The sequence below is a fragment of the Mytilus trossulus genome, chromosome 10 (genome assembly GCF_036588685.1).
Source record: "Mytilus trossulus isolate FHL-02 chromosome 10, PNRI_Mtr1.1.1.hap1, whole genome shotgun sequence".
Taxonomy (NCBI): domain Eukaryota; kingdom Metazoa; phylum Mollusca; class Bivalvia; order Mytilida; family Mytilidae; genus Mytilus; species Mytilus trossulus.
This window is the reverse complement of record NC_086382.1, coordinates 61,725,172-61,745,071: the sequence shown is the minus strand read 5'-3', so window position 1 is coordinate 61,745,071 and position 19,900 is coordinate 61,725,172. Positions and strand designations below refer to the sequence as shown.

The 19,900-nt window shown below is 30.9% G+C and overlaps 2 protein-coding genes across 2 annotated transcripts in view; one reads left to right on the top strand and one right to left on the bottom strand.

The window, feature by feature from the left end:
- The window catches only part of LOC134688335 (sushi, von Willebrand factor type A, EGF and pentraxin domain-containing protein 1-like), a 136,576-nt gene that overhangs the window by 77,322 nt on the left and 39,354 nt on the right, over window positions 1-19,900 (bottom strand). The gene's annotated exons all lie outside the window — the stretch shown is intronic.
- Window positions 149-19,854, top strand: LOC134688333 (protein NPAT-like). Its single transcript, XM_063548929.1, has 12 exons — window positions 149-333; window positions 4,219-4,389; window positions 4,797-5,960; window positions 6,572-6,833; window positions 7,133-7,247; window positions 8,062-8,259; window positions 9,947-10,040; window positions 11,245-12,170; window positions 12,861-13,353; window positions 14,105-16,851; window positions 17,471-17,500; window positions 18,786-19,854. Exons 1-12 carry the CDS (start codon window positions 279-281, stop codon window positions 18,852-18,854), a joined length of 6,324 nt encoding a protein of 2,107 aa, XP_063404999.1. The 5' UTR covers window positions 149-278; the 3' UTR covers window positions 18,855-19,854.

Here is a 19,900-nt window from a genome sequence, read left to right as displayed (position 1 = left end):
ATTACTTTACGACTTTAACTGGATTTTTTGTAATGAGTGATATTATGATAAAATCAATAATTAATATCTTATTTTTTTGCATTTATTACACACTGTTACTGAGACTATTATATTTGTTCATAGAAAGGTAGAACAAACGAATTTCTCTAAGTTTTGCGACATTGCCATAAATCGGCGAACAACATTGCCCGCCATTTTTACAAGTGACAGCTACAGTTTACATCAAAAATGCGTATCAAATATCTTTTACCCTAGGTTGTAATGAAACAAAACTGAGAATGGACACAACAACCTCACATTTTCTTCCTTCTGAAATAGCGAGATTGGTATTGGGTACGTGAAATTAGCATAAGCACAAGGCTTGATAAGTTGCATAATATTTTTTAACAATAATTTTTGCAGGTTACAAACAAAAATGCAACGCATCACAGCGATTTTCCCCCAAAAAAATCTTTGTCCTTCAATTTAAAATGAGACAGTTGCTACCTGATAAACATATTTCGTCAATTGCAGTTTCATGTATTCATGAAAGAAAATGCTTGAGATTTTGCCAAGATTAACTATGCTATCCAGGTGTAATGATAAGTCGTTATCCTAAGGCTTATTTTTTCTGTAGACTTGGCTTTCATTTTGTATAACCATGCATTGTCAAGCTTGGTAACTCAAAATTATTTGTCAGTAACTAAATGTACGATGCTCTCCCATACTGAACCTTCTGACCTTGTTTGTTTACATTAAAATTTCAATGGCGTCAAAATAACGTTATGTCAATTCGTTATACCCAATCAGATTGCTCCACTGTCAATTAGGGGATTTTTCAGTCTACGGCAATTACGTGATTTCTTTGTGGGATATTGCTTCAAAATAGTTTGCAATAATTTTGGGTTTTATTCAACAGGAAATCTAATTTTTTGCCATCCTTTTTGACATCAATGGAATTTTGTATGAATATTGACCTACAGTCATGATGGTCAGAATATCGATCTTTTTATTATGAATAAAAAGAAAATTCTATGAAAAATAAATGTAAATTGTTTTTTATTAACCTACTCTATATTCCTGTACAAAATTATGGCATGGACATCGTTTTTTCACATATTTTTCCTTTCATTTTGGTTTGGCTTTTTTCGCAGGAAAATCGCGTCAGACGTAAGGAGCATGTCATTTTAAAATTCCTAAAAATACGATTTGCTTGACCTGTATTGCCTGCCACGAGATTGATGATGCTGAATGGAATGTATACAAAGCAATTGAGGCCGGCAGTGGGATTTTGTGAAGTTCTAGAATGTTTTTAGACATTCGGAAGTCGGGATTGAAACGGGCATAAGAAAATTGGCATTTTTTAGCAACAATTGAGAACAACAATGAAAACTTACCTTTTGAATGTTTTTTTTTATTCAAAAGAGCAGAAAAACGTATTCTGTACTGTTTTTCTACGCCGGAAGCAGCGTAGTGACGTCAATGCGGAGTTTCCCCGTTTGTTAAGTTCAAACACAAAAACCTAACGAACTGACAAGATGAACTATCTTAGACTACGGTAGGATACAAGAGTCAATAGTCAAATAGTTTCCAATTCCTAGTCACTGCCTTTCAATTTTGAAAATTTCAGATTTTAATCATAGCTTTTCTGGCCCAATCAGTCAGGGGTACTACTAGTCCATATAATTATGACGTCTGGCAAGCATGGCAAGGCTATTTTTTTTTTTTCTGGGACGCCTTCTTACAACCAGAAAAAAATAAAATAGCCTTACCAGACGTCATAATTATCTGGACTAGGGTACCACTTGTAAATCTTTTAAAGTAATTTTTATTTACTTGAAGAGGTAAAAAAAATGCTTAAAAAAGTGAATTATAACATGTATAATGCTTATAGTCTTCCCTTAATTTTCTAAAAAAATAATTTGTATAAGTAAATTTTTTTTTACTATAAACACACAAAAATTCTCAAGTTTGGAAATGTAAACATGCCTTTAATGATTTTTCCTAAGTTGGCTCATAATTTCTGATTAGAGTTTAATGTTTCATCTCAATAATTCAACAAAGAAACTGATTGCACAAAGATCTAAAGTATTTGCATTTGCGCAAGGCCTTCAGTTATGAAATGCAACCACACTCTAAAACATTTGAACAACCGCATTAACTGTAAAAAAAACTTCTAGACTAAAGATCTTGAGATGATTATGAAAAAAAAATAATCATGACCTGACCCGTCACCCTATATTTTGGGGGCATATATAGTCCAGAAAAACTAAGTTTGAACCTCAAACTAATTGCAACAGAAAATATTTTAGTTCTAATCTAGAGTATTAAGCCCTTAATATACACAGAATTTTTTTTTATGGAAATTAACATTGGAAATGTCAGAATGGGAGATAGCTTTGCTAAAATGAGGGGTTTATTTAATTTTTATTACAGTTTTTGGTTGAATTTCTTAAAATTCATGTAAAGTAAAAAATGAATGATATTTTGTCTTTGATATATTATAAGTTTGTAATTGACTGTATTATATAATCTTCTGTTCTTGAAATGTACAAAACCGAAGTGTGATAGGTATTTTTATTTATTTTTGCACCATGAAAATTTATGGCTATGTGACCATTTTGAAAAAATAATGTGAATATTTTATATAAATATTGGTTATAACTTGTTCATTGTACATGTACATTTTTGTATCTGTAAATTATATTTGTTTAGCATCTACCTTGTTTAAATAAACTTTTAACCACAAAAAGAGGAATATATGCTTAATAAGTTTGATAAAATTGAGATTCTTTACCTTGACATGCTGAAAAATCTAATAAAATGTCAACACATGGATTATGGACTCTAGGTTTGGCTTGATAAAAGATATGAAAACACCTTAAGAGTTGTGTGTTATACTATAATGATGGCTAAAATATCAAGAATCAATGCATAAGAATAAAAGGGTGTAAATTTATAATCACCTTTAGAGTTGTGTGTTATACTATAATGATGGCTAAAATATCAAGAATCAATGCATAAGAATAAAAGGGTGTAAATTTATAATTTTGTATCAATTTCTATTGTTGATATTTCTGCTATTATTGTAGAGTTATCTCCCATTTCAATGCCAATCTCCATAGGAATTTCAAAATCATGATCTATAGTTTTCCTGAAGTTAGATTTCATGGGACTTTTTTCTGTGTATATGTATTATTTTGTGATTAGGTCTAGTTTAGGGTGAACCACTGGTTGTAAGTCAAAGATATATGGTATGTAGTTGTATCAGTATTGACACATCTCATTAACATGGTGATTATTTGGCCCCACCCCTCAAACATGGTGTATTGACTTTGAAATTTTTGCTTACTTTTCATGTATTAGTTTGTGATTCGGTCAGTTTATGGGGAACCACTAGGGTAAGTTAATGATTATTGGTCTGCTGGTCAATGAGTTGTGTAAACAGTGGCATGCATTATATCTCATTTTAATGGAGATTATTTGGCCCTGCCCCCTCAGACATTGTCTATTGACTTTGAAACTTTTGTTTAGTTTTCATGTATTTGTTTGTGATTAGGTCGGTTTATGGGTAACCACCAATGGTAGGTCAATGATAATTGGTATGCAGTTGTATTAGCATTGACCCATCTCATTATAATAGAGACTATTTGACCCCAATCCCCTCAGTTATGGTGTATTGACTTTGAAATTTTGCTTAGTTTACAAGTATTGGTTTGTTTGAGGGAACTCCTTTATATGATTAATCAATGGTATTTGGTTTGCGTTGTAACTAAGCATTGGCTTACATGTTCATGATGTTAAAGTGTTTCTATTTTATTTTTTTTAACATTTGCATAATCAAAATTACAAAAAAGCGAGACATATCTCTGTGATAACAGTTTATTTGGTCTAAAAGGGCTCTTCACGGTTAGTTCGGCCATATTGGATAGGGGGCAGATTTTCACAATGGAGGTAAAAACGGTGTGAAAAATATGGGAACACATCATTAAAACAGAGCAGTTGCTAAGAAACATGCATAGGATTTCCCATACTTACATACTATTTCCACCTCTTTCAAAAAAATCTGCCCCCTATCCAATATGGCTGAACTAACCATGGAGAGCCCTATTTCTAAAAGGCATGTCATGCCCAGTCATTATGACTCACATTCCATCCTTTTCATGTACAGCCTTGTATGTATTTAACATTTTAATGCTTATAAAACCAGGCAGACATTAAATTGATGTTTTTTTGTAGGTTTTTTGGAAAGTGAAGGATACACATCTACATATAAAACTTTCATGAAAGAATGCATTCATCTGCAAGAGTATGTGGCCTTAATGAAAAGAGGAAGACATTATCCACTGACGATAAGTGGATTTACTCTTATACAAATTATTGAGAAATTTGCACAGTTTTATTTAGTGGGTAAGTGCTGTACATGAGTATTAAACAGAAATCAATTTTTGTATAAAATAGCCTCTCACATTTATCAAGCTGAAAATCTATCATTTATTTTACCATTTGTTTACCATGTTTACAGCTTAAAAGTGTGGTAACGTAGTGAGACATACATTTGTATTATTATTTGACAATAATGAATTAATGTTTAATATGGCATTTTACATGTCATGCATTTATGTCCAATAGTTTGATTTTGAACTTTCTATAAGTTCATCGAATTTTTGATTCTCAACAGATTTTTTATTGTTCTATTTTGTGACTGTGACTATTAAGATGCTTTCACACACTTTTAGACACATAATTTGTAATAATTCATGTACTGGGAAGCATGGAAAAGACTAATCAATCAAATCTTAATTTTATTTTTATAGATGTGAACAATCAGAAAGTTGGATTGAATGCATTATGGAATCAGCTTGATTCAGTAACTGCTTGTTTGAAAAGAGCAACGCTAAACAAAAATTTACGAGTTGAGGGGTGTAGTCAAACCTCACGCACAAGAAGGGCAAATGTCATAGCAAAATATGGAGTTAATGAGAAGGGGGACAGTGGACAAACAGCTGGTGTCAGTGCCTCAGACTTAAAGATATCTTCTCAAAGGTCACAGAAAATTATTCAAAATAGAACAATTGTGCCTGTTGAATGTTCAAATGAAAGAATACCAGTACCTATAAGTACATTATTAGTTCCAAAAGAGTCACTTAGTAACACAAATGAAAGTCAAAATGAAAAATTATTATCAGAAGTCCAATCTCAAGAAAAGCATTCAAGTAATAATAGAACTCAAATATTAATATTGAAAAGTCCTTCAAAAACAGTAAAACCTAGTCACACATCTCTTCATGCTAATTCACCGTCTGCTATCTCTTCCACTTATTCAATAAATGAAATATTACCGACAAACAATAGCACCTCCATTACCTCAAGTAGCATTGAAGGTGATACTGTAAGTAGTATTGGAGGTGATCAAATTGTACATAAAAGCAGTGAAATAGTTTCTACAATAATAAATACTATACAGACAAATCGTGTGCCATCAGAAAATGACAATCTATCAAGTCATGTTGGTGATGATAATGGAGCTGGTTTCCATGATGATATGGAATGTGATACACAGTTGTCTCCCTTACCTCAATCAGTTAGAGAGAATGTTATTATTGATAAAGATACTTCAAGGGAAGTAATCCAAAACTCAGTCTGTGATAGACCAAGTAAAGAGAATTTAGTGCCGGATGAAACAGTGAACCTGGCTAATCATTCAGTGTGTAGTGAAGGAAGTAAGGAGAATTTGACTACTAATGATTCAATAATCAAAGCCAACCAAATTGCTTTAAATGTTAATGATACAGAAATATTAATAGTTTGTGATAAATCTAGTGGAGAAAATTTGACTCTGGCTTGTGAGAATTTGTTTACAAGTGGCATTACAATACCAGTCTGTGATAAATTAAACAGGGTAGGCCTGTTAACGGAAAGAATGAACACAGACGTGCCATCCTCTCCACTACAGACAGAAAATAACAGAGATATAAGTGGTATGGAAGTATAATTATTATATATTGAACAAGTTTTTATATGTATTTTTTAGTTAGATATTTGATGATGAAGAATTTAAGATAAAAATGTATTTTTTGCATCAGATTTTATATGAAGGAATTCAAGGACGCCCCACAATCCATCAATCTTGCATTTAGGTTTGCATCTGCAAATATTTTTTTTACAATATGGACCATTGGTGACAATACGATTTAATTAATTTTTGCCACTGAACATTTTAGGTTTCCATCAATTAGGTTGTCATAAAATACACATGAAACACAATTACCAGTTGTTACTGTAATGAATTGAAAAATAAAAATACCTAATTATTTTTTAAGTAATTAAATAAAAATTCTAGAACAAATATACAATGAAAAAGTTTCAGTTAAAACAAATCATGTACATCTTGAGTACAAAAAAATGTACATTTATCAGCAATGAGATTTTATAAGGTATGTTTTTTTCAACCATTTTAAATAAAAACACATGAACTGCACCTAACATGGTAGAACAAAATATATATTCATTTAACTTTTCCATTCTGTATTTTGGTAGTTTTTCAATGTCTTTAACAAAAATACTTAATATTGAATATTATCTTATTTAGTTACAAGTAGTAAGCCAAATGAAACAGTCAGAGAAAACAAAATGGATAATGTCTTGTTTAGAAATGATCCAGTTCAGGAGACCACAGAAGATATTGCTGTAATTCAGCTTCCAGATGTCCAGACAGAAAATGCTGACTCAGTGGTTCCAGTTACTCCTCGGAAAGTTGTGCCACCTAATGACTTGCCTATAATGAAAACACCAGGGAAAAAAATAAGAGAGTATGGACTACAAGGGCAAGGAAAGTCTCCAAGAAGAAAAAGGTTTGTGTACGCACACAGGTTTACATGCTCAAATTGGGCCAAAAAAACAACTAATTTAAATGTTTAGAATTGTATAATATTATGAATAATTGATTTTAAAACACAATTCCCCTTATTGATTGTTATTCTTACATGGGTCAACGCTTTAAACAAATCTATTTTTAATGAAATTTATATATATATTCTGAAAGAAGACAAACAACTGAATTTATCAGCTCATAATAAAGACAAAATCTGTTGTTAGAAATACATGTCTAAAAATTACCTATATATTAACATTATAATCAAATATTTTTCAGACCACCAAAAAGAAAATCCCATGGAGATAAAATAACAGAGAGAAGATCGAGTTTACCACATCTGAATGACAGTAGTAACAGCAATGATGGATCCCTGCATGATTCATTTCCCACTGTAGGTTTATTAGCATTATGATCAATTTGAAAACATTCTTTTAAACAATGTCAGAATTTTTCATGTAGGATAATTAACAAAACAGTAAAAGAAATAGAAAAAAGTAAGTTAGTTCATACTATCAGAATCATTGCCTCTTTCGTATACATTGATTTTCAATTCTCTATCTTTTAACCAAAAAACTTGCTAACTTTGTTTTCAAAATTACAATGATAAACACATTTTGAGTTTACATATTAAACTCCAACACAAATCAAATTAAAACCCTGAAAATCTGACATCATTTGAAATACCATTGACTTAGATCAAATGTTTAAGTCTGCAAATTATATTCAAAATCATCAACTATACATCATTAAAGAGCAATACCACAATATTTAATGTGTTTGCTGACACATCCAGAAACGCAAAAGACTGTAAAGATATCAAATACTTTAAAACTCCACAGTACAAATAATGCATTTAACCTCTGCTCTTTCTTTCACCTGCAAAGATAGTTTGGGGAACACGTTTGATGACTATATAAATATTTTTAAAAATAACATTTTTGGTTAAACATGGAAAACATTTTTATTGCTAACATTGTATTTCAATGTAAACTTTATTTTATTTAATAAGAGTTGAAAGTATATACATGTAAATAAATCTTTATTTATTAAGATGAATATTTTAAGGTTGTGATGATATGAATAGTAAGTTTTTTTTTCTATGGACTATGATCTGATTCAAGGTACAATCTATTTTATTTCATGAATTTTTGTGTCCTTTTGTTGAATTATTATAATTTTTTAATATTCTCTTTAAATTTTTACAGCAATTTCTAGAGCAATTATTAAACAACCCTTTACTACATGAGAAGCTAGCAGAAAATATAAACAAGACAATCAACTGTTCTGACCTGAGTAAATCACAGAATCTGTCGGACGTCATTTTAATACACGATACTAGTCAGAAATCGGGAGCTGGAACACCTAAACCATCAACTAGTTTGGAAGATATACTGGATCCACATGTATGTATCAAGAAAGAGAGAACTTTGGTATACATCACAGAGAGAGCAATATAGCAAATTATAATAAACCTAGAAGTCATCTAATATAAAAGAGAAGATGTGGCATGATTGCCAATGAGACAACTGTCCGCAAGAGACAACATGACACAGAAATTAACAACTTTAGATCATCTTCAGGCCTTCAACGATGAGCAAATCTCATACCACATAGTCAGCTATAAAAGGCCCTGGAATAACACATGTAAAAAAAATAAAAAGAGAAAACTAACAGCCTAATTTATAAACAAAACAAAAAAATTAACCAAAAACAAATATGTAACACATCAACAAATGACAACCACTCAATTATAGGCTCCTGACTTGGGAAAGGCACATATACATACAGAAAGTGGAAGGGTTAAACATGTAAGCGGGATCCCAAACCTCCCCTAACCTGGAACAGTACAACATAAGAACGAATTATAAAAATCAGTTGAAAAAGGCTCAACTCATCAGATGGATACAAATACATGTAGCAATACATCTAGCAAAAACACAGTGTAGGAAACTTTCTTTTGGATTCAATATAATTCAAAAAGAACATTGGCAATTGGAATATATTTTCTTTAGAAATAAAGGCTTTCTTTACCTAGCATAAAAACAAACCAAAGAATTTGTGATTTGACCATGGGAGGTAATTGTGGGGTTTTTTTCATTCAGGGGGAGATAACTCAACAATTTTTTTGGTTTACAATTTTGTAAAGTTCTCAAGAAAACATTTAATGAATGGCTAATATTTGTTTTGAATTTATTGAACCATAAAACTAGTTTTTGACTCTTCACTTTGAATAATCTGCAAAGAGGATTATGTAAAATGTGAAGAGTCAAAAATTAGTTTTTTATGGTTCAATAAAATCAAAATAAATTATTGCCATTCATTATAAATAAATTTCTTTCAAAAATAAGTCTCAAAGAACTTTTTATATTATTTATATTAACAATAATAATGTACACACATGTTGGCGTATGAATAAACAACGTCAGAGTGGGCGTGTCACTATCAAAATTGACAACATTGAAAATAAAACTAATAATTTTAACCAATCAGAAGACAGTAAATACACCAAATTTATTTATTAATTCATAATTTCAGCCTCTCCTGAATAACACTTGATTTACTTTCTATCAACATGATCAATATTAATGTGTTTTGATGTTGTTATTTGACTTAAGAATAGTGATAGTATCAAAAATATTCCTACAAAATTATTTAGTGCTCTGTATTGGATCAAGGAAACATGTTGTATTTTTTAAATCTGATTTTGAATACTGTAAACCAACTAATTTTTGCAAGCGATTTAATTTCGCAACTTTCGCAGTAGATAAATAATACGAAAATAAATCATCGTGAAAATTGATATCCTTATCTTACTACATAAATTGAATTAGATAATCGCAAAAATAAATCGCTATGAAGTGGGCTAGAAAGGGCTGAACACAAAATAAAGTATCCTCGTAAATAAGTTGGTTTACAGTATAAATATATGTATTCTCTTTTAGAAAAAGATCTATCTTTTATTTATTTTAGGCTTTATACTTTTTCATATTGATAATTTTCTTATGTTCCCTCGAAAAGAAGCATTTACAAAACAATGATTTCTTTATTCAAACTAACATATACATGATATACATGTTGGTATTTTTTCAGGAAACCCAGATGACTGGTGACCAGATTAATGATGTTATTGATATGACCAAAGGAGATGCTGTGTTTGATTCATTGTTCAAACTATTTCATGAAGGTAAATAATAATAAAAACAAAAGTAAAAAGCAGTTCCCAGTAAGCATTTGAAACAATTGCTGCATGAATAAAAGGCTAATGCATGCACACGTTTGACAATGGACAATTAAATTAAAAATTGTTCATTATTTTATAGCTTCCATTTTCTTAAACAAATTTTCTATCAGCTGGTCAAATGTCTATATAACCCTTTAGGGACAATAGACAACTTTTGAGTTTGATGCATTTCTGTCAAAAACTGATTTTAATGAACATCATTCATGCGTTTCGGAGCATCATAACTTCTGTTTTCATGTTGAGCAACTGGTAGGAAAACTATGATGTTGTATTGCATGAAATATTCGGCAAGTTGAATTCTCAAAATTGGCAATTAACACTGCTTTCATTAGGGAATTGTGATTAAGTACATACAGAACAACCATCATTTCTAGTTTATCCTGTACAATGATGATCACTAAGACGGTTGATGAACTTTAATAGTGAAGGGATACATGCAATCCCCTCTATCTGGTAAATGACGTCATAAAGGCGCACATAATTGATGGGGTTTTTTTCCGGTGACAGACTCGTAAGTGGTCTATTGAAAACATATAAATTATTCAACTCACAGAATAGGGGTAGTCTTATATTTTAGCCTATCAGCCACAAAAATTATCTAATTATTTGAACAAAAAAAGTTATGAAATTGTATTAATATTTTGCAGTCTCTTTAGATTAAAGATATCACTTTGGGTTTTAATGAACATAGACATCAACATTTTGTTATATATTAAAGGTTGAGAATCTTTTCTAATAGTTTATAATGATGAGTGAGGACACTAATTATTGATCATATATTCATGAACTGACTTGAAATTAAAAAAAAAACCCACATCTTATGATGTAAATGTTTTAGTACTGGTGACAACAATTCATAGATTCTCATTTATAATTAGTAATGACTACATTTGATGGTCAATAAGAGAATATGGTATGATAGCTTATGACAAAAAATTTCAACCAGAGACCATATGATGGAGCTGGTTAGCATCTATGTCATTTCAATCAGTAGATTTATTTTTTTTAATATTCATTTTTTTAATGATAAATAGATGTTATGTCAAAATATTTGTAAAAGACTTTTAAAAAGAAGTTAGATGGCAGACTGTTAGGTCATTTATACCTTAAAACTCATGTAAAGTTGAGTATTTTTATTTAATTTCAGATTCCAGAGCTGGTTCCTATTCATCAGATAATAGACTAGATGAGGTCCATAGTATGGTGTCTGGTGTCTCACCTTTATTACCAGTGACTACGGCAAATTATCTTTCATGTGATAATACAACTATAAATTCTGCATTTAAACCTATCAATAGCGCTGAATGTGACTTTACACCATCATTTCCTATTGTGACAACTAAAACACGTTTTGAGAAAAGCTTTGAGAATAAATATGTCAGTGAGGATTCAATAAATGCAGTTTTACAAAGTTACTCATCTGTTCACACGAGAACTTTAAATACTCCAACAGATTTTTCTGTTATTTCAAATATGACTTCTTCAAGTGTTCACACTTCAACATCATCATGTATTACACCTACAGTGACAATATCAACAGCTTCTAGACTTGAATTAACATCTCAGTCAACTTCTGTTACATCAACATCTAGATCTGTTGTGTGTTTACAATCATCCTCATCAACCATGTTAAATCAAGAGTCAATAGATCCAGAAGTAGTCAGCCAGTCTGGATCATCAAAATGTTTAACATCATCTGTATCATTGACTTCAGATCAAAATCTGGTATCATCAGCATCAAATTACCCATTGCCATCTGCAAGCATAATATGTTCTCCATCAAACAACACAGGCCTTACATCAAATAACATTTCTTCTGCTATCAGTACACCATCAAACCAGTCTATTCCGGTGACAACAGGTTCTAATCCAGTATCAAAATCTACTTCATACATAACATTTGTGAAGGGTGTAGCAGCAACAGAGAACAGTAGTACACCAGTTGGACAGAGGGCGAGTCCTCTTACAGTACAGATGGAAGATACCACTGAAACATTTAAAGGACTACCATCAGATGTTAAACAGCTGTTTTCTTCATTTGAAGAAAATCTGTCAGAGCTTTCAAAAAGCCAGGTTTGTTCATCAGATTTAGAAGTGAGGGAGGGTAGGAAGGGTCCTGATCCTGAAATCCCGGGCTTAAAAATACGAAATCCTGGGCTCAAAAACACGAAATCCTGCGGTCCTGAAATTCGAAAAAAAGAATTCCCGGATCCCGAAAGGGTCAATCCCAAAATCCCGAGCTTAAAAACACCCGATCCCGGAGTCCTGATAAAGGTCCTATCCCCCCCTCAGAAGTGGTGTTTAGATAAAATAATGACATAATATGTCATACATGTATGTAATAAATCTTTTAATTCAATATTTAATTAGTTACGATAATTTAAAACAAATAACCTTTTCACCAAACTACATAAAAAAGCTGAAAAGATACATATTTTTTTTTTCGATCTTGAATATATATGAATGATATGGGGAAAACATCTGACAGTTAGACAGACATCCAATGAACCAATAGCATCAAAATACATCTACCTGATTATTAAGCTTAAGGGTGAGGTCTGAATAGATTAGAATTCCTACTTTATAGATAATGTAGATCAAGATGATTTTTCACCTCTGTACAGGGGTAACAAAATATATCTATTCTTTGGGGAAAATGATTTATTTGATTGTTCATAGACAGTGGGATTGCTGTATTTTAGATTGAAGTTTACATGTAGGATAAATTCTCTATTTGTTAACATTCTTGATCTTTTGTTTCAGGAAGAAGCCAATGAAAAACAAACAAATGGTAATACCAGATCACTGAGGAAGAACAAGAAAGTATCTCCAAAGACACCATCTAATAGAAATAAAATATCACCCAAATCACAAAAAAAGTCTTCCAAATCAAAAAATAAAAAGGAATGTCAACAAATAGAAGACTCAGCATCAGTGCATAATGTAGAATCTTATTTAGGATTACCACCACAGCAAGTGGTCCAGTCAGATTCTAATAAAACAAAAAAGTCTCCAAAAAATAGTAAAAAGACATCACCATCTTCAAAAAATGCAATAGAAATACCTGTGAAGAAGAATTCCAAAAACAGCACAGCCAAAAGTAAGGACACTAGATCCCCAATAGCTGGTAAACCAAAAGAAAAAAAGCTCACACCCAGACCACAGATTAGATGTGATCCTCTCAAGCCCAAGAATGACAACAAAGGGACTAAATCATCACCTTTAATTACTACATCAGCTTCTAAATGGTCTTCAGGTATATTGTACACTATGCAAGTTCAGAAATGGTATATATGGAAGCCCCCGACATGTTGAAATTTTTTTCCACTCATAATTATACTGTTACAAACCAACACATATTTTTAGCAATTTATTTATTCTGCCAGTTTAAATCTATCAGGACTGTAAATCGTTACTAACATGTTTTAATTGGGTATTCCCTTAGATATCCATTTAATATTATAATTTAAAAATTTATAAAAATTGTGTAAAATTAAATTTCCAAAGGTTGAGCTAACGTATGGACTAAATGCAATATAAAATAAATATGTTTCTTTGGTCATGTTGGTCAGTTATCTTGATATTTTTTTTTCTCTCAATCTAGTTTCATGATTGATTACTAGATTTTGATTGAAATACACATGAAACTCAAAAATGATTAACACACAAAAAAAGATCTGATTAGGAAGGTTTAACACAAGATCAGTTTCAGAAGGAATATAAATAGAAGGAAAGACCAGCTGAAAAAAAGGACAACATTTCATTTTTTGATTAGTTGAATATACATATTGGACTTTCTGTTGAAATGATTTTGTTTCTATGTTACTTAACATTTCTTCTCTTTATTGCCATTCCAAAAGCATAAGCATATGACAGGAAACAATCAATTAAAAATTCCATATTTAGATATTATATATACAAAATATAGCTCTGGATTAAATGCAATTCAAAATAAATATGTTTGCCCTTTCTAATGACTAGACACTTTATTATCTATATACTTTTAGATTTATCAGCATTGATAAAGATTGCATCCCCAGAGAAAGAAAGAAAGGATTGTGTACAAGAGAAGACAAATGAAATATCTTCAGGAATCACACAGACTCCTACTGGGAGAAAAAAAGCTGGGAAATCTCAACAGACTCCTATTAGAACTCCTTCAGAAAAGTCAGGGAAGAGTTCAAGAAAAACACCTTTATCTAATTTAAAGAAATCTGATGCTAAACAAACCTCACAATCGGAACCACAAACCTTTCTATGTAGTATTTCTCCAACTTCAAAGGACTTTAGACATGTGCCACTGAAAAATACTAGCACTATTGAAGAAAAGACGCCTTCAGGGATTATAAAACTTGGACCATCATGTTTAGGTCGTGTTCTTAAAATGAATACACATTTTTCTGAATGCACGAATACAGTAATAATTCCTGACAATGTTCCAACCATCTCCAAAAATTTGGCACCTTATGGTAAATCTTCCAAAATTCGTATGAATAAAAGAACAATATCGCCACTACCAATAGCTCCAATTCTGTCAATGCCAACGCTGGATGGAAATAGTAATGACAATTTTATGCTTAATGATCCCATAGTTTTGACACCAACTGTTCAAAGGGTAACGGAACATGTTGCAGATGAAAATGAAATGGGCCAGATACTAAAAGCCAGTACAGATGTAATGCATGCGAGAACACCTCCGTCTAAATTTGATAATATAATTTATACCCCGAATTCTGATTATTTAGAATCACCAGTCAAACAAGTTTCAGGTGATAGGATGAACATAATTCAGCATACTACTACTCCTAATTTAAATGGTATTCCAAACAGCCCACCGGTCCAAGCCATTTACACAGCAACACCGATATCAGATTTTGTTGGAACACAAAATGTACACATAAGACCTTTGGATTTTGATGCTAAGTCTTATTCTAGTCCTTTAACTGTAAACAATGGTAAACAAAAACAAAGAAAACAGAAGCAAAATGTAACTCAGTCGAAAAGGGGAAAGAAACCAGCAAAATCTGCAATGGTTATGAAACAGATAATACCTGATGTCATTGCAATTGATTCTGGAAATGAGACAGAAAATGACGCCAGAATTTATCCAACAAGAGATATCCTAACTCCAAAAATCAAGTCTAGTAAAAGAACTGCTGATGAGCCAATGGGACCTTCTAGTGTTGTAAATTTTAGTGCCATTTCCAGTGTGAATATTGTAACAAAAGACACATCTATTTATAGACCTATAAGTGAAACCAAAAGTGTAAATTTTAGTGCCATTTCTGGTTTGAATATTGGTCAAAAAGACATATCTATTTATAGACCATTAAGTGAAACTGAAAGTGAAGATGGGAATAGTGCTGGATTTCAGAGAAAACAACAAGAAAATGTTACAATTGTACAGGGAGACAAAGTGAACAATTTTATTTCAACTGATGATGATTTAATCCCAGATGCTTGCGGAAATGTTCACATGAACAATGGACAAGTGATGAATGTTAGACCACATAGTACAGATATAATTATTCAAATACCACTGAAAGATGGACAGAACCAGAACTCATCCCAAAATCATAATGTAAAACCAGTTCAAACTAAAAGTAGGAACTCTTCACAGAGTTTTGCTGTTAAACCAATACAAACTGAAAGTCAGGCTTCTGTTCAGTCACAAATCCCTATTCAAGGACATTTACATAATGAATTCCCTATTCGTGCACGGACACCTATTGACCAGTTAGCCAGTGACTATCAAGGATTCAATGTTTCTCCTTCATGTCAGAAATTTATTGGTCAGTTTGGTTTAAATCCAAAGAATGACAAATTTTCAGGGAAACCACTGAATACTCATATTAATTTAAAAAATTCTGTTGATCGGAAAACTACCTCATCTTCTAAAGCATCTAGTCCAGGTAAATTAAGAAATATTATGCCAAAGCCATCAGTTGGTACTGGTAATATTGATGGTTCACCGTTAATGCCCGTCTTCTATGATATCCATCTTACAAAAGATAGTTCTAATGACACTTGTTCTTCAGAGGTTGAACAAATTAACACAATGGCTAAAAGGGCAGATATGGACATGATGAATAAATCTGGATGTAAAACAAAAGCTGTTGAAACTTTGGTCAAAGCACAATATAGTGACAATGAGTTATCAACTGGTAGTTCAGATATTGATGTTGAAGCCGAATGGGAAAACCCGTGGAAGAATATTTCTGGTGATGTAAGTGACAATACACTTGTGAATTCACCAAATGTAACAGTTTATGAAAAAAGTACATCAGTAGATGAGAGTTCACCCAAGAAAACAATATCAAACAAGGATCCAGTATCGAGCCAAATTACCTCAAAACCAACAACATTTAAACTGCACAGACAATCTGAAACTATTTATAGTTCTAGCAATACTCCAGTGACTGGTAAATATATAATGACTCCTCCAAAGAAAAGGATAACAGCTTCTATGAAATGTGGAAGTGGTCTGTACTTTGTATCTACTAACGAACAAAAAAATACTGAGGCTTCGGAAAAGGTTTCAAAGACTAAAAGAACACCCAAGAAAACGTTAAGTGAATTCACAAATTTAAGACGAAGTCCAAGATTAAGTTCCACGGCACAAAGTTGTGGGAAATCTCCACAGCTGGTTGATAAAGTAAAGAGAAACCTAACGGACATACAGGAAGATGGAAACTGTGATAGGATAAAGAGTGGAAACAAGAGACCAAGGGAAGAATCAGACGATAATATAATGGTAATTATTACAAATAACTTCCTTTGAAAAAAAAGAAAGAAAAAGATAAGCACTTTCAGATAGGTTCATACATGTATAAAAATGAAAAATGAGAAAAACAGTCATGATTTTTTTTTTAATATCTTTAATGAAATGCCAAGTAGTTTTTTTAACTTTAAAACACCAAAATGGTGGTCATTGTAAGAGGTTGTCAGAACATATCCTGATTATCTGGTTCAAAAATTATTCCTGAAACTAGGCAAGTTATGAATGTTATCTATATAAAAGTATTAAACTTGCAAAGTAAATACTTCACTTAATACACAAGCAAGCCTTCATCTTTTCAAAATGTTGATTATTAAAGATGATTCCATAAACGGTAAAATTACTTGAAATATTTTTGCGACTTAACATTTTGTGCTAATTTACTCTAAAGATTCATTGTTGATTATTATTTTCAATCTATACAGATCTCAGTCTAGAGGTTTTCAATGTACAAATGTAGTGTATTCATGCAAAGTAATTTAGAAATAATTGAAGCTTATTTTCAATAATTCTAAATCTCATAAAAATATGGTGAATCTGTATTAAAGAAATATAGGTGTCATGTTTACCTCTACATTATATATTATTTTTACAGGGTACAGAATCTAGACCTAAATCAAGAAAGGTAAATATTTATATCAATATAAAATACAAATATTGTCATACACATTGAAAGATAAGATACCTTAAACATGCGAAAGTCATGATAGTAGCAATAAACAATGGAAAGATTGAATATTTAGCATGTTGAGTTATTTTAACATACATTTCATATAGTTAACATTATTAACTGTTAAGGTGGTACCTAACACTACAGGGAGATAACTCTATAAAATCAGCTAAATGTTTTAATGATGTTGTGTTGTTAGGGGGAAATTAAGCTTTACAAAGATCAAAATAAATTTTTGTCAAACTGCTATATAACCAGTGTAATTTTTCTGATAAAACGGTTGGTTCAAATTTTTTGAAATTTTTATATTTTTGTCAAAGGGTCAAAGTTAATACTTTGTCAAAATTTTAAGAGAATTAAGCAAGCCAAATTAGTTTTAGTTAAAGTGTTTGGTACCACCTTAATGAAGAAATGAAGTGAAACACCTTACATTGGAACATGTCTACAAATGAGTAAACCATAGAAAAGAAAACTAAAAATTTGCAAAAGAATATTTGTTTGAGACAAAGAAAGAATTAAGATTGCCATAAATTGATCAACACAAAATCATGCACACATTGAAACACAAAAACTAATGTTTTAACAGTGATGATAACTGGGACAAATGCTAGGTTTTCGGAAAACATTTGCAAAGATATGAAATCTGAAAGAAAATCATTACAAATAGAACATCTTACTTGTCCAACAATAAGAAATAAAACACTGTTGGAACTTGGAATATTGTAAGAACGTTTATTAAAAGACACACCAAAAAGATCTAGAGGTCCTTGTATTTTGATGTCAAATTTAAACGAAAAAAATAGTAATTAGGCTATCTTTTCTTTGAAAATTGTGACGTAGTTTATTTTTATGACCTAAAGTTTGAATGAATGGAGATGTGGGTAAAAGTTCAATGAGACAAGATCACAAAAAGTCCCAAATATTTAGAGGTCAACATAATAGTGTTAAATATTAGATATAAGAAGATGTGGTTTAAGTGCCAATGAGACAACTCTCTATCCAAGTCATAATTTATAAAAGTAAACCATTATAGGTCAAGTTACGGTCTTCAACACGGAACCTATGCTTAATTTATATATGCAGCATATCATTTCATTCAATGTTAGACAAACATCATTGAATTAGTATTTTGTTTTATTCCACGCATACATCATATTACATGAGTCAAACAAATATTATAAACTAATTTTAAATATTTATTTTGAAATCATTTTAAAATTTTTGTTCTTTTTTTTTGCAGTTGAAGACACCAGTTGATCTCAAGAAGTTGAATGTTGATAAATTTCTAACCAAACTGTACAAAAGCTGAAGATGATCCCTGTTTAAAAGGAAATTATTTTTAAGTGAATTCACACAACAATTTCAAGCATGGGAGATATGTGGACCTATCATGCATTTAATGCAAAATGTGCAATGAAAATTTCTGTTATGATCATGTTATACATGTACAATGGAAAGATGTTGATAATTTTATTTACTGTTTATGCTATTTATTTATTTATTTAATACCAATTATTATTTTCAAGATAAAGGTAATTACGATTGGAATACTTGTGGATTTTATATTCCAGTTTGCATTACTGCAAATGTTTTAAGTAAAGAAATCAATTGAATTTGATGAGTCTGCATCATAGGAACAGTATGAAATGAGAAAATCATGTTTCTATTGCATTCAATGAAAGTCTTGATAGGTTAAATAGACCTATTGTTTTTCAACCTGCATTAACAATATTGCAAAAAACATTAAAATTTAATTCAGAATTTAAACTTTTAAAAATTCAAAAAAATAGTAAGGAGGAAGTTAATGTTGAAAGAATATAAACAAGTCAATGTCATCAGATCTTGACCTTATTTAAATTCTAAAGTGGTCACGTTAAGTTTTCATGATTAAGCCTATAACACTGTATGATAGATTAAGTTTTTAAAATAAACTTTTATCTTTATTTTATAAAAACATCAACTTTATTTTGAATATATTTTGCTACATATGGTATTCATCAAAAGGTCTCATATAACACTGACTGCAATACTAGTACAAATATGAAACTTTTAAGTTTTGATTTGGTTCACTTATAACAATACAAACATTAGCTGTTGAGAGCTCTTTACTGAATATGATATCAGAGTTCACTGCTGTACTTAATTCAAACTTAGACATTTTAGTACATTTATTCTAGATTAGATTCTTTTAAAACTTGACCAATGAATGTAATTATCTTGAAAATTGAACACAATTTTGATTTTACTTGAGTTATTTTATACTGTTTCTTTTAATAGAAAATATATTTTATGAGTATGACAAAATTTGAAATAAAAGTTTTCTTTCTTCATGTCATTAAAACTGTTAAACCTTAT